The sequence below is a fragment of the Bombina bombina genome, chromosome 9, assembly GCF_027579735.1.
Source record: "Bombina bombina isolate aBomBom1 chromosome 9, aBomBom1.pri, whole genome shotgun sequence".
NCBI lineage: Eukaryota > Metazoa > Chordata > Amphibia > Anura > Bombinatoridae > Bombina > Bombina bombina.
In genome coordinates, this window is record NC_069507.1 from 51,996,347 (window position 1) to 52,012,847 (window position 16,501).

Sequence of the window (16,501 nt, forward strand, 5' to 3'; positions counted from 1 at the left end):
AGAAACACGCCATTTGTAAATGATGTTGTCCTGAAATGGTTTTTCTTACATATCCCTTTAGCTGTAGAAGATATCACGCAGTCAACACATATACATTAGGGATGGGCGAATGTGAAAGTACAATTCATTTGGTTGAACATTTGGTGGACATTCTTTTTGGACAAATGAATGGCAATAAACACCAAAACCCCTTAAAATTAGTTAAACGAATGTTATTTCTGATTTTTCAAATGTTTATTTCATTTTTGAATGTTCATAATTAGATTGAATATCCACATTCAAAATTTTGACCTTAACATTTGATTTAACAAATGCTATTCAGAAGTTAAAAAGTTCACAGGGTAGAGAATTTTAGTAAATTTCTACATAATAGATAAAAATATATAGATGCAAATTTTTCTAATTCCAATATTGCTTAATTTGAATGTTGCATTTAAAGAGAGCATTAGAATTATTATTATGTTAAACCAATGTTGTACAAACATTCAAAATTTGAAACGAAAGAACAAATGTGTTAAACTTTGTTTAATTTTTTTGAATGTTGCAAAAAATTCACTCATCCCTAATATACATATGTAAATATACAGAAGAAGGTAAATCCCACCAGGGGGAATGAAGGAGGAGACCCGGAGACTGCAAACTTGGTATCAATATCTTTTATTCAGCCGAATGGCCAAATGACAGGTGTAGGTACAGATAGACACCTAACGCGTTTCGTAAATATACCTATACATATGTAAATGCATGCCCTGTTCGCTGTATACAGCCTCTCCAGTAGGAATAAATGGAGCTTTAGTGAATCAATACCATGTATGTTAATAGAATGTCTCCTGTGGCCATTTTATTGTGTTTTAAACAAGAGCAAGATAACAGACTGTTTGCAAATAGACGTGAAATAGTTATAAAAATGTCTCAAATGCTCTTTCAAGGACCCAGTGACAAGGGGTGTTGAATTTGAAAAGGCAAGAATGGGCTTGAAAAAGTGCTGTAAAGTGACTTAAAATGGATTGTGATTGCTGAGAACTTTCTTGACCCCATATGAGAAATAGGGCTTTTATTGAGGATCTGTAAACCCTTTTATGAATATGAGAATGAGCTGAAAATGTGCTATTGTGAATGTGCCAAATTGAAAAAGAGACAAAAAATCAGTTGCAGATAGGGTTGCCACCCAGCCGGTATTTTACCGACACAGCCGGTATTTTGAAGGTTCAGGTCAATGTAGAAAATAAATAATAAATATTGAAAGAAAGCCCTGTCAAAGTGAAACTTCTTTTTAGTGTGATGAATAATAGTTATAAACAAATGAGCATTTAAAATCAGTCCTATCAGCTTTAGTTTTTGAGTTATGCTGTTTAATTATTTATGCAAATTTATGTTAATTAGCATGGCCGGTATTTTCTTCCAAGAAAGGTGGCAACCCTAGCTGCAGATAGATTGTGATCGAGGCCATTATGTCTCTTTAACCCTTTATCCTCTTTCAATAAAAACTGAAAAACATATTAGGCAACAACTGATCCTTATTAAAGTTGAATGTTAACTGAGCAACTACTAGAACATATACAATAAAATGTCAGGAAATTAAGCTTTATGGAATATCTACTTTTCATATCACTCATTAATTAAATGAGAAACCAGTGAAATAATAATAAAAAGATTTACATTAGAAATAATAATGGTGTTGGAAATATGCTGTAATGCTGCTACTATCACATATGTCATGTTAAATATGGGAATTGATACTAGACAATCCTAAATAATTGTGATGTGCTTCCTTTTTGTCTTTGAGTGCACAAACACAGTAATAAAATTGTTATTTTTTAAAAAGATTGATAATCATTTTATTACCAATTCATTCCGCAGGTTTGCATAACCAACACGGTTATATTAAAATTCTTTATAGCTCTGTGATAACCGAAGCTTCTGCAGAATGCCTCTTATTACAGTGCTTTTTAAAAACTTGCATTTCAGCCAGTTAGTGCTGCTTCCTGCATAACTACACGGGAGTGAGCACAATGAACTAGCACTGTCTACCTGTGAAAAGCTAATAAAATGCACTGAGATAAAAGGCGGCCTGCAGGGGCTTAGAGACAGGCAGAGATTTAGAGGTTTAGAGGTTATAAAGTATATCAATATAACAATGTTGGTTATATAAAGCTGGGGAATGGTTTGTAAAGGTGTTTTATATATATATATATATATATATATATATATATATATATATATATATATATATATAAAATTAGACTGTCCCTTTAAAGGGGCATTAAACTGCTGGGCACAATTGCAATAGCTTGGTTACTGCCCACTATGCTAATGTTCCTTCTGTGCCAAATCGTCTCTTACTTAAACTCCTTACTGTAGCTGATTGCTGACGCTCTGCATCTTTATACCTGGCGCATAGGTATTCTTGCACTCTATGCAGTTTACATTCATCGTAGATCAGTGACGTTATTTATTAACAGCTGCATTGTGCACTTTAACCTGGTGTGAATGATACCAAACAGGAGCATTCTTGCTGTAGCTACATTTGTCTATATTATTCAGGTAGTATGTTTTTTTTATATGTTATAGAACAATGCATAAAAAACTGCACAAATGTAAATCTCACACAAATGGAAGTATATTGAAAAAATGTTTCTTTTTCACATTAAAATGCAGCCATGCACATTTAAATTTTGACCTTTCTATCTTTTTAATGTAAGTCTTCTAAACATTAGATTGCTCATTTGTAATGAAATAAAAAAAGAATAAATACCATTTACAATTTGTGTTATTTTGTATATCAATCCCTCGGTTCTGAAGAAAATAATGAGCTATACATACGTGCTCCCTCTATTATGATGGTGATTTGAGTCTTCACTTGCTCTTTGAAGTGCCTGTTGAATGCAACCACGGTGCATTGTATCTCCTTCTCGTGGTTGGACAGCGCCACAGAGTCATTGACAATGAGGGTAGCAAATGTGCTCTCTCGCCCCTGCGCAAGGCCAATCGCATGTGTAGTATTTGCGATCTGCAGTTTGTAGTTGATGTTGATCCCTTTAAACAGCATGCAGTTTTCAATGCAGACTTTTCCTATCTGGGACAAATAAGTAAAACTTATCGATGGGATTTTGGTTCATATCTGGTTCTTATATAAGACTATTTAAGGGAAAAGAAAATATCACTAATTGTTAATTCCTGGGATTCATACTTTATACTTCATCGAGTTTTTTCTTCAAGACAGAATGGGTTATATAGAAACAGGTTTAAAGGGACATTAAACACTAAATAAATGCTAGATAGAATGATACATTCAAAGAAAAGATTAGTCCATGAGTAACTTGTAGATGTATTTTTTAAAGTTTCATTAGTTGTTTAAAAAGTGACAAAATAAGTGTAAAGTTTTAGTGTCTATAAAACACTGGGAGCTGCCATGTTGTAACTTGTGTTACCTTCTCTGCTGTGGCCAATTAGGGACCGTTATAAATAGGTCACTAGAGTGTGCAGCCAATGGTTGTGCTGGATTTAACAGTGTTCTGCACTTCCATTTCTAACAGGAACTGAAAAGCTCACAATTTCAGAATGGAATTACAGGCAAAGAGGACAAAATAAATAATGAAAGTATATTGCAGAGTTGTTTTATTATATACAATTTATCATTTTATATTACCATCTCAAAGTGTTTAATGTCCCTTTAAGGGTTTTCAGAGGATTGTTGAAAACCAGATTTTTACACACAGAAATATATGTATTGACATGTGGCCTCTGGCTACTGGATTAGGCATTTCATAAGTCTGAGAGGGTGGGTAACTACATATGTATATATGTGTGTGTATATACTTATATGTATATATGTATATATATATATAATACATATATTTATATCTATCTATCTATCTATATATACTGTATATATATATATATATATATATATATATATATATATATATATATATATATATATATATATATATATATATATATATATATATATATATATATATATATATCAATATTTCCCTTCCTGTCTACAGGCATAAATAGGAAAGGCCATATTTGAAGAAAGGTTAGTGAAAGTGTTCTGAGCCTGAAATGACTCTGATAGTAGTAAGTAACCCACTGGGGGTGTGCTTAGAATGCCAGCCACAGTCCACTGGGGAAAAAACAGGGCATACAGAGGTGCCAGCATGTTAGTAGTAATTGTAAGGTAACAAGTATGGTCCCTGGCAGCAGTCAGGTGGTGGCTGGACTATTGCAGTAGTGAGCATGCTCTACTCAAATTGGTCTTTATTTGTTCAGAACCACAAACACTTCTGCTGGAACCCTGCTCTAGCTTACTCCAAAAAGATATACCTTACTGACTCATGCAGGAAGGGGAACGCTATACATAGGGTGTATCCACCCCCTCAGACCTCTTTTTTATATTACAGGTCAGGTTCTCAGTACTATATAAGTGAAAGGGACATGACACCCAAACACTGAAGCCCTTAAAAGTGATGCAGCATAGCTGTAAAATGTTGACTAGAAAATATCATCTAAACACCCCTATGTAAAAAAAGGAAGATAATTTACATTAAATGTCATCAGTAGCCACATCCCATTGTAAAGAGACTTTAAGCATCCAATCAGGATGATAGTCCTGGGACTTGCAAGGGAGCGTGGAGCTGGCATGTGTAGCAAAGTTATGCTATTTGACTCCTCAGTTCAACAAAGTTTACTATGAAATCTCGTGAGATTTCAGTGAAATCTCATGAGATCCCTATAAAGAATAATCTAACATCAGCATTTATGAAGCTAATTGGCTGAAGGAGAACTGTTCCCAGAGCTGCAGGAATTTTGTGGTAAAATATCTTTCTTTTTTACACAGAGGTGTTAGTTTGATATTTTCTTGTTAGCTTTTTACAGTTATGCTGCATCACTTTCAAGTGATTTTTCATATAAGTATTATATCCTTTGAAACAAAACAAGTGAATATGCTGTATAGTGAGACCTTACAAATTAAGAACTCACAATTTGTAATGCGATATCACAAATGCTTCTGCCGCTGCTTCTACCCTTTTCCACTGCCTTCATGCGCGTATCCTCATACCCAATATCGAACTGATACAGGAGTAATTCACAGGATTCCGCTTTTAGAGGACAGTAGAACGTTTAAGAGGCAGTGGTGTTTACGAAAAGAACACAGCCTCCTCATGGGCGTTACCTTATTTATTCTCCCAAAATATCACACTTTAAAAGCACATTAATGTTATATAGGGGCTTTTATGTCTCCTTAACTATGTACTAGACACATGTTTAGCAAACTATCATGGGGATTTTTCTTGTGGGTAAGCAGGAGTAACAAGATCCCCATGAAATATAAACTGAATGTTTTACGATTATGAGTTCTAAAATAATATAAAGTATAATTACATAGTAACTTTACCAGTACAAGTAAAACGTCACCTGCGCATAGTGATCAGCATTGCGGTTGACTGTTAACTGGTAGGAGGTGTTTGTAAACCTGATCTCCATAGGATGGATTGTGACATTGAAGTACAGCGTGACTACTCCATTTGGACCTCTGAATTCTGTATCATTCACCCGAACTCTGACTTGAACTGTTTCATTTATGTTAATAGACAGGTTTTTGTTCAGAACAAGCCCTGCCAATGAGATACAAATTGAGACATTACAAAAAAAAGTTTACTAAATTATACAGGCAACAATTTGTGCAATTCAGGACTTAAAGTGAAGGTAAACTTTGGTGAATGAAAGCCCATTTTTAAAAAAAATACTATTAAAAACAGGGGCACTTTCATTCATCAAAGTTTACAAAGCAGCCGTTTTGATTAAAAACGTACCTTTTTTTCTTTTCACAGCCAGAGCTGCTTCCCCCACCTGGAAATCCTCTCTTCACACGTCAGCAATGACTAATCCGTCTTCATCCAATCACGGCTTTCCCCCCAGGGTAGTCATTGCCTGAGGCCATGCTGTGATTGGAGGAATCCGGATTAGTCATTGCTGACGTGTGAAGAGAGGATTTACAGGAGGGGAAGTTGCTCTGTCTGTGAAAAGAAAAAGGTACGTTTTTAATCAAACTTTGATGAATGAAAGTGCCCCTGTTTTTAATAGTATTCTTAAAAATCGGGCTTTCATTAATCAAAGTTTACCTTCACTTTAAAGGAAAAATGTAACTTTTGTTATTCAGATAGGGACATTTTTTTATATTTAAATGTAGCTCCTTTCCATGAAAGCATACAGAGGTAAGTTTAGGAGTACTGTAACACCGATGGCCATCTTGAAAACTTTAAAACCCTAATGTTAAGGCAAATTCATACACTTTCCTTAACTGTGAGCCTTTTTTACATATAAATAGGAGCCATACACTGGTAGTCTGAGTTCCACCAGGTCCCCTGTAATGATGCCATTACTGATTGCAGGAACAGAGAGATGCCAGCTGATCTCAAATAAAACCTCTCAGACCCATGTAATTTCTCCCTGGCTCTTTTTGTTTTACATTTCTTTTACATTATCTCCCTCTCATCTCCTATTCTCACACACATTTTCATTCTTCTCCTTTTGTACTCATCACTTAAACATGCACTAGTCACACATATCCACAAAAAAACTTCTCTCAATCCAACCTCCCTCACCAACTAGCGCCTTATTTCCCAACTCCCTCTTGACTCCAAACCGAAAGACTAGTATGTAAACATCTATCACATTTTCTTACATCAACCGCATTCCTTGATCCATCGCAATCTGGATTTTGTTCTCAACACTCCACAGAGACTGCAATCATTAAAGGGATGCTAAACCCCCATTTTTTCTTTCATGATTCAGATAGAGCAGCAATTTTAAAGGGACATAAAACCCAAAATTTTTCATTCATGATTCAGATAGAGAATACCATATTAAACAATTTTTCAATTTACTTCTATCATTTAATTTGCTTCCTTCTCTTGTTATCCTTTGCTGAAAGGTTTATCTATGCAAGCTCAGAAGCAGCAGAGAACCTAGGTTCTAGCTGTTGATTGGTGGCTGCATATTTATATTGATTGTGAGTGGCTCACCAATGTGTTCAGTTTGAAACCATTAGTGCATTACTGCTCCTTCAACAAATGATACCAAGAGAATGAAACAAATGAGATAATAGAAGTAAATTAGAAAGTTATTTAAAATTGTATTTTCTATCTGAATCATGAAAGAAAAAAATTGGGTTTCATGTCCCTTTAAGTAACTTTCTAATGTACTCCTATTATCAAATTTTCTTCGTCCTCTTGCTATCTTTATTTAAAAAGCAGGAATGTAAAAGGAGGAAGCCACTGCTCTAGTGGAATGAGCCATTATAGTCTCAGGAGGCTTTCACCCTGCTGTCTCATAAGCTATGATGCTCCTCAACCAGAAAGATAGGGAAGTCGTAGTAGCCTTCTGCCCCTTAAGCTTTTCCGTATTGATGACAAACAAAGAGGAAGATTGTCTGAATTCCTTAGTAGCCTGATAGAACTTCAAGGCATGAACCACATCTAAGTTGTGAAGCAAGTGTTCCTTCGCTGAAGAAGGATAAGGACACAAAGAAAGAACAACAATTTTTTTGATTAATGTTACGATCCAACACCACCTTAGGTACGTAAAACTGCGTTATCAGCATGGAAACAAGATAAGGGGGGGTCACATTGTAAAGTAGAAATCTCAGAAACTCAATAGCCAACAAAAAAGAACCTTTCAAGATAACAATTTAATGTCAACAGTATGCATAGGCTCAAACAGAGCCTGCTGCAAAACATTAGGAACAAGATTGAGGCTCCAAGGAGGAGCACCAGATCTAAACACAGGTCTGATCCTAGTCAGAGCCTTAACAAAGGACTGCACATCTGGAAGCTCAGCCAATCTCTTGTGCAGTAACACCGACAGGGCCGATATCTGTCCCTTCAGGGAACTAGCAGATAGACCCTTTTCCAGTCCATCCTAGAGAAAAGATAACATTTTGGCAACCTTAACCTTATACTAGGAAAAGCCATGCTCTTCACACCAGTACAAGTAAGTCCTCCACACTTTATGGTAGATACAACGAGTAACTGGCTTACGAGCTTGAACCAGAGTTTCAATAACACTCTCAGAAAACCCTCTCTTGGCTAAGACTAAGCGTTCAATCTCCACACAGTCAGCCTCAGTGGATCTAGATTTTGATGAACGAAGGGACCCTGCATCAGCAGATCTCTGTGACAAGGTAATCACCACTGAGGAGATGAGGACATCCCCACCAGATCTGCAAACCACGTCCTTCGCGGCCACGATGGAGCAATCAGAATCACTGATGCTCTCTCCTGCTTGATGCAAGCCACCACACAAAGGAGAAGCGGTAATGGAGGAAAACGATATACGAGTCTGAACCTCCATGGTACTGATAGGGCATCTATCAGTTCCGCTTGAGGATTCTTTGACCTCGACCATACCTGGGTAGCTTGGAGAAACCATTCCCCTGGGTGAAAGGATTGCCTGCTGAGGAAGTCCGCTTCCCAGTTGTCCACATCCGGAATGTGGATTGCTGACAGCATACATCTGTGAGTCTCTGCCCACTCTAGTACCTGAGATACTTCTCTCATCACCAAGGTACTTCTCGTTCCCCCCCTGATGCTTGATTTAGGGAACCAAGGTTATATTGTCTGATTGGAATCAGATAAACTGGGATGAACCCAGAAGGGGCCAAGCCTTCAAGGCATTGAAGATTGCCCTGAGTTCCAATATATTGATCAGCTCTTGTGCCCTCTTGGCACCCCAAATAGCTCCCCAGCCAGAAAGGCTTGCATCCGCAGTCACAATCTCCCAGGATGGTCTCAAGAAGCATGTGCCTTGGGACAGATGATCTGGACAGAGCCACCAAGAGAGTGAGTCTCTCGACAGATTGCCAGCACAATCTGTTGAGACAGATCTGAATGGTCGCCGTTTCATTGTCTCAGCATGCATAGTTGTAAAGGTCTGAGATGGAATCTGGCAAAGGGAATGATGTCCATACAGGACACCATGAGTCCGATCACCTCCATACACTGGGCCACTGAGGGTCTCTTGGAGGCCTGGAAGGCAAGACATGCAGTAGTTAGCTTGCAACGTCTCTGATCTGTGGGAAATATTATCATGGATATAGAGTCTATTATTGTCCCCAAGTAATTCACCCTTGTACTTGGAGTAAGATAACTTTTTTCCAAGTTTATCTTCCATCCATGTGATCGAAGAAAACTGAGAAGGGACTACGAGTGTTCTTCCACTAGACGAAAAGATGGTGCCTCATCTTCTGGCAATGGCTAGAAGAGCCCCCAGAACCTACGAAAATATCCTTGGAGCAGTAGCTAGGCCAGACAGAAGAGATATAAACGGGAAGTGCTGGTCCAGAAAGGCAAACCTCAGGAACTGAAAATATTCCCTGTGTATCGGAATGTGAAGGTATGCATCCTTCAGGTCTATGGTGGTCATAAACTGTCCTTACTGAAACAAAGGAAGGATTGACCGTATTGTCTCCAAATTGAAAGAGGGAACAACTTGTTTAGGCACTTTAAGTCCAGAATTGGACAAAACGTTTCCTCCTTCTTTGGAACCACGAAAAGGTTTAAAATAAATTGAACCCCAAAACTCTTTCTGTTTAAGGTACCAGGACAACTACTCCTAGAGAGGAGTGATCCTGTACGCAACCTAAAAAGGCAGTCCTCTTTTCTGGTCTTGTAGACAGGCTGGAGAGATGGAATCTGCCCCTGGGTGGATGAGATTTGAATCCTATCTGGTATCCCTTAGATACAACCTCCAGGACCCAAGGATCCTGTACATCCTGGAACCAAGTGTCTGAAAAAAGAGACAGTCTTCCCCCTACTCAATTCGATCCCGGATTGGGGGCCATCCCTTCATGCTGATTTGTTCTCGCCGGACTTCTTAGTCTGTTTGGACTTATTCCAGGACTGAGCCGGCTTCCAAGTAGTCTTGGGCTGCTCGGACTTAGATGAGGATTGCTGTCATTGTGACTTGTCAGAACGAAAGGAACGAAAATTAGATAATTGTCGTCCCTTAGGCCTATTCTTCTTATCCTGCGGTGGGAAGGCACCTTTCCCTCTGGTAATCGTAGAATTAATAGAGTCCAGCCCTGGACCGAATAAAATATTCAAATTGAAAGGAAGAGAAAGGAGTCTGAATTTAGAAGTCATATCTGCAGACCAAGACTTGAACAAGAGAGCCTGACGGGCTAGGACCGCAAAGCAAGAAGTCTTTGCATTAAGGCGAATAATCTGCATATTCGCGTCACAGATGAAGGAGTTAGCAATTCTTAGAGCTTTAATTCTCTCCTGAATATCCTCGAGGGGAGTCTCCAACTCAGTGAGCTCCGACAGAGTGTCACACCAGTAGGTAGCTGCTCTAGCAACTGCGGCTACAGCTGCCGTCGGTTGAAATAAAAACCCTGTATGTTGAAACATTTTCATCAGAAAAGTTTCCATTTTCTTATCCATAGGCTCTATAAAAAAAGAACTATCCTCCAGAGGGATAGTAGTATGCTTAGCCAGCGTAGAAATAGTGCAATCCACCTTAGGGATGGAACCCCACAAATCTAATTGAAAGTCAGGGACCGGTGAATATTTTTTTTAAAGTAGACTAGGGGGGAAAAAAAGTTCCTATTCTTTCCCATTCGTTACTAATTATGTTCACCATCTTAACTGGCACAGGAAAAGTCGGAGGGACCTTCCTGTCTTCATAAACCCTGTCTAATTTAGGGATCTTAGGTTCCTCAGAAGGTTTAGCCTCTGGAACCTCTAGTGTAGACAGAACCTCCTTTAATAAAAACGCAGATGCTAAATTTTAAATCTAAAGGAGGGTTCCTCTGCTGAAGAAGGTTTAGAAACTAAAGTTTCCGACTCAGAAATGTCACCCTCTGAAGCTACATAGGTTAACTCATCCTCGGATAGCTGGGACATAATAGCTAAATCCGACAAATATTTAGATGACTCTAGGTCAGGAGAACTATGTTTAACCTTTCTCTTACCTTTGCTAGAGGGAGGTAAGACACCGCCGATTGTAACTGCGCGGTAAAGTCCGCAGGAAAAAAGCCCCCTCCAGATGGAGATTTAGTTGAGCCAAGGAGACCTGCATGTGGAGTGGGTAGTGTAGAAAGGGTAGTAATCTCTTGGGACACAGATTCTTGAGAAGTAGACGGCTCAGAGGGGCTAATAGCGCTATAAATAATAGCAGGCTTGTCTCCCTTCTTAGACTTTAGAACAGTGCTTAGTCAAATGGAACAAACTTGAGCAGGTAGGCAAACTACGGCCTCCTCACAATATAAACAGGAATTATTAATCAGTACAGAAGGAGCGGAACCTTCTAATGTAGCATCAGAGTCCTCCATAGCTAAGATATATCCACAGAAGGACAGACAAAAAAGAATGCTTTTATTAAAAAATATGGCACCTTTATAATCCCAATGGCTGGGGCACTCACCACCTCCTAGACCCAGACAGCTAACAGTAAAAAAACGCTCTCCTTAGGAGTGATGTCCACAGCAGGATCGTAGGAAAATGAAAAGAACGCACACGGTCATGTGGTGTGTAGGACAGGGCTTCCCCTGCTATGAAAAAGGCGCTAAGCTATTATCAGCTGCGTTATATAAGTAGTTGTATGCAAAAGTTAAGGCACCCCTGACAATTTCCATGACATTTTCATTTATAAATAATTGGGTGTTTGGATCAGCAATTTCATTTTGATCTATCAAATAACTGAAGGACACAGTAATATTTCAGTAGTAAAATGAGGTTTATTGGATTAACAAAAAATGTGCAATATGCATCAAAACAAAATTAGACAGGTGCATAAATTTGGGCACCCCAACAGAAATATCACATCAATATTTAGTAGAGTCTCCATTTGCAGAAATAACATCCTCTATACGCTTCCTATAGAAACATAGAAACATAGAAACATAGATATTGACGGCAGATAAGAGCCATAGGCCCAGCAAGTCTGCCCGACCTTACCTAACAGTATAAACTTATCTAGTTCGTAGGATAGCCCTATGCTTGTCCCATGCATTTTTAAAGTCCCCCACAGTGTTTGTTGCTACTACCTCTTGAGGAAGTTTATTCCATAAATCAATCACTCTTTCTGTAAAGAAGTGCTTCCTCAAATTACTCCTGAATCTACTACCCTTTAGCTTGAGCTCATGACCCCTTGAATGAAAGTGCACATATCTTTATTCAGTTATTTTGTACACTGCATATGTATCTTGTTTATTAGATGTCATTATACTCATTGGAGATCATGCATTAAATGCCCGTCAATGTATTTCTGCTCACAAACATGTACACTTCATGTTTCAGCACAATGTATGTATTGGGTACTTGTAAAGCGCAGCTAATCACCCATAAGGGTCTCAAGGCGCTGTCCATTTTATCAACCTCGGAAGGATGAAAGGCTGAGTGGACCTCACCGGGGATTGAACCTGTAACCCTTGGGTTTCTACAGAGATCAGCCACAGTGCCTTAGCATGCTGAGCTATCTGTCCGGCACTATAGCCTGTAATGAGTGTCTGGATTCTGGATGAAGGTATTTTGGACCATTCCTCCTTGCAAAATATCTCCAGTTCATTTTGGTTTGATGGTTGCTGAGCATGGACAGCCCGCTTCAAATCACCCCACAGATTTTTAATGATATTCAGGTCTGGGGACTGGGATGGCCATTTCAGAACATTGTACTTGTTCCTCTGCATAAATGCCAGAGTAGATTTTGAGCAGTGTTTTGGGTTGTTGTCTTGTTGAAATATCCAGCCCCGGCGTAACTTCAACTTTGTGACTGATTCCTCAACATTATTCTCAAGTATCTGCTGATTTTGAGTGGAATCCATGCGACCCTCAACTGTAACAAGATTCCCAGTACCGGCACTGGCCACACAGCCCCACAGCATGATGGAACATCCACCAAATTTTACTTTGGGTAGCAAGTGTTTGTCTTGGAACGCTGTGTTCTTTTGCCTCCATGCATAACGCCCCTTGTTATGACCAAATAACTCAATCTATGTTTCATCAGTCCACAGCACATTCTTCCAAAATGAAGCTAGCTTGTCCAAATGTGTTTTTTCATACCTCAAGCGACTCTGTTTGTGGCGTGTGTGCAGAAAAGGCTTCTTCCGCATTACTCTCCTATACAGCTTCTCCTTGTGCAAAGTGTGCTGAATTGTTGAACGATGCACAGTGACACCATCTGCAGCAAGATGATGTTGTAGGTCTTTGGAGGTGGTCTGTGGGCTGTTTTTGACCGTTCTCACCATCCTTTGCCTTTGCCTCTCTGATATTTTACTTGGCCTGCCACTTCTGGCCTTAACATGAACTCTGCCTGTGGTCTTCCATTTCCTCACTATGTTCCTCACAGTGGACACTGACAGCTTAAATCTCTGCAATAGCTTTTTGTAGCCTTTCCCTAAACCATAATGTTGAACAATCTTTGTTTTCAGGTCATTTGAGAGTTGTTTTGAAGCCCCCATGTTGCCACTCTTCAGAGGAGAGTCAAAGAGAACAACAACTTGCAATTGGCCACCTTAAATACCTTTTCTCATGATTGGATGCACCTGTCTATGAAGTTCAAGACTTAATGGGCTCACCAAACCAATTGTGTATTCCAATTAACCAGTGCTAGGTAGTTACAGGTATTCAAATCAACAAAATGACACAGGTGTCCAAATGTATGCACCTGTCTAATTTCGTTTTGATGCATATATTGTCAGGGGTGCCTAAACTTTTGCATACAACTGTGTGTGTATATATATATATATATATATATATATATGTATATATATTAATATATTTATATGTGTATATATGTATTTACAGTCATATATACACATAAAAAACATTAATATATATGTACACATATATAGACATATTAGTGCATTATATTCCTTTGCCATTAAGTAGATGAAAACATGATAAAACATATTTATGCAATATTTATATTTTAGAAAGATTTTAACTATGTATTTACTGTAAATATTTCAAATTTTCTAATGCAAATTTGCTATGTTGTTTGTGCGATGGGTGTATTTCAGCAAAAACATTTCTTCATTGACTTCTATGGGGAATGCGAAAATGTGATGGTGTTTGCACAGTCTCTATGGGGGAATACATGCAAGAGCATGCGAAAACTTAAGTTAGTTTTTTCGCGCTATTCGGGTTAACGCTAGAGCAAAACACATTTTTTGGACCTTGTAATATGAATGCAACCCGACAAGTGCAAACATTACAATCCTAGCGGAGTTTTCACAATCGCGAAAAAAAAATACTGCGCCACTTGTAATCTAGCCCAATATGTTTTATTTAGCTTTAGTTGCTGTAGTTTTTTTCTGCATTGTCTCTGCATGTAGAGTGACTTACTGTATTCATGCAACGTCCCACGGATCCAGTTGTCCTTAGGTTTGAATTTCTTCTCTCTAAACATATGCTCTATACGGAAGGCCCCACGAACAAACTGATCCTTGTTGACAATGGTTTCTGTATATTTATTGTGGTTAGTGTCCAGTGGATAGACAGGTGTGGAGTCTACATCCCACACTTCCAGCACCCCAAGAACTGTTCCCTACAAAGCAATAAAGAGATTATTATGGAGAAGGTGGTTTAAAGGTTGATGAGTGAGGCCTAACAATCTACAGGTATATCAATGTTCTCCAAAGAAAATGTTGCTAGCTGGGTGGAATTATGGAGTAGCCAGGTGGGGCCAGAATAAAATGTTTATATCCAAAGTACAAATTAATTGCATAATATAAATATTCAATCATAATTTGTGCAAAAAAACATAAGAGCGGCAGTGAGTGGGATGGAGGGAGGGGAGAGGAGGGGGAAGCAGGGACAGGGGGCTCCTGTAATAAATAGTGGGGTAGAGGGCAAATCGATCTGGAAGGGGGAGGGGTTAGGGTAATGAGGGGGGGGGCAACAACACTACAGAAAAAAAAATGGTTGTTTTTTTTAATTTAAAAGAAAAAGACTAAAAACTGCAGCAAAAAAAAAAAGCCTTTTATTTTAGTACTGGCAGACATTCTGCCAGTACTTAAAGGGACACGGAACCCAAATTTTTTTCTTTCATGATTCAGATAGAGCATGCAATTTTAAGCAACTTTCTAATTTACTTCTATTATCAATTTTTCTTAGTTCTCTTGCTATCTTTATTTGAAAAAGAAGGCATCTAAGCTAAGGAGCCAGCACATTTTTGGTTCAGAACCATGGACAGCACTTGTTTATTGATGCTGTCTAATCAGCAAGGACAACCCAGGTTGTTCACCTAAAATGGGCCGGCATCTAAACTTACATTCTTGCTTTTCAAATAAACATACCAAGAGAATGAAGAAAATGTGTTAATAGGAGTAAATTAGAAAGTTGCTTACAATTGCATGCTCTATCTGAATCACAAAATAATAAATTTGGGTTCAGTGTCCCTTTAAGATGGGGGTGACCATTGTGGGGTGGGGGAGGGAAGAGAGTTGTTTGAGAGGGATTAGGGAGGGATCAGGGTGAGGGTAATATATGCACTAAAGCTAAAGTTAACCCTACAAGCTACCAAATTAACCCCTCGACTGCTGGGCATGATAAAAGTGTGGTCATTTAGCTGCCTTCTAATTACCAAAAAGCAATGCCAAAGGATCGCCATAAACACGGGGCTTCATGCTCCATACGGAGCTTTATAGATAGGCCCCTTTGGGTTGTCTACTAAAAAAAAAATATATAGTTTTGATAGGTAAATATAAAAAAGGCAAAAATGCTAAAAATGCTCTGGTCTTTTTGGGAAGTTTTCGTCTGAAGGTCAATTTTCATGGGAAAGTGCCCGTTTTTAAAAAAAAAAAAAAACTATTAAAAACAGGGGCAATTTCTTTCATGAAAATTGACATTTCACCCGTTTTCTTAAAATATACCTTTACTTCTTGAAGCAGCTCCAGTGCTTCAACAGCCCGTCGCAAGACTCTTCATACATCAGCAATTCATACATGACAATTCCGGCATCCTCCAATCGGGGCTTTCCCCCCGGGGCAATCATTGCCTGAGGCAACGCTGTGATTGGAGGAAGCCGGTTTCATCATTGCTGGGTAAGTAAACCAGGAAGAAGCAGGCGAGGCATCGTTTCAGAACGGCTATCCGGCGTTACAGAAGAAAAAGGTATTTTTAAAATCCGGTGCAATGTCAATTTTCATGAATGAAAGTTCCCCTGTTTTTAATAGTTTTTTTAAAAAACGGGCACTTTCACATGAAAATTGACCTTCTCTTTAAGGGTTAAATGGCATGCGTAAAGCTAAATTTTAAGTTCAAATGTCAAAAGTGAGTAAAAACAACAGTAAAAAGGTCACATCCTCATAAATGAGCCACAAAACTTAAAGGGCCACTAAACCCAAAAACTTTCTTTTATGATTCAGATAGAACATACAAATTTAAACAACATTACAATTTACTTCTATTATTTATTTTGTTTCATTTTTTAGATATCCTTATTTGAAGAAAAAGCAATGCACATGGGTGAGCCAATCACATGAGGCTTC

At 38.5% G+C, this 16,501-nt stretch overlaps 1 protein-coding gene across 1 annotated transcript in view; it reads right to left on the bottom strand.

Moving 5' to 3' along the window:
* Positions 1-16,501, bottom strand: part of RET (ret proto-oncogene) — a 97,041-nt gene that overhangs the window by 42,005 nt on the left and 38,535 nt on the right. The window contains exons 5-7 of the mRNA XM_053692885.1: positions 14,355-14,556; positions 5,425-5,624; positions 2,824-3,076 (exon numbers count right to left, since the gene is read on the bottom strand). Coding sequence (XP_053548860.1) covers positions 2,824-3,076; positions 5,425-5,624; positions 14,355-14,556 — 655 coding nt within the window. The remainder of the gene's footprint in view (positions 1-2,823; positions 3,077-5,424; positions 5,625-14,354; positions 14,557-16,501) is intronic.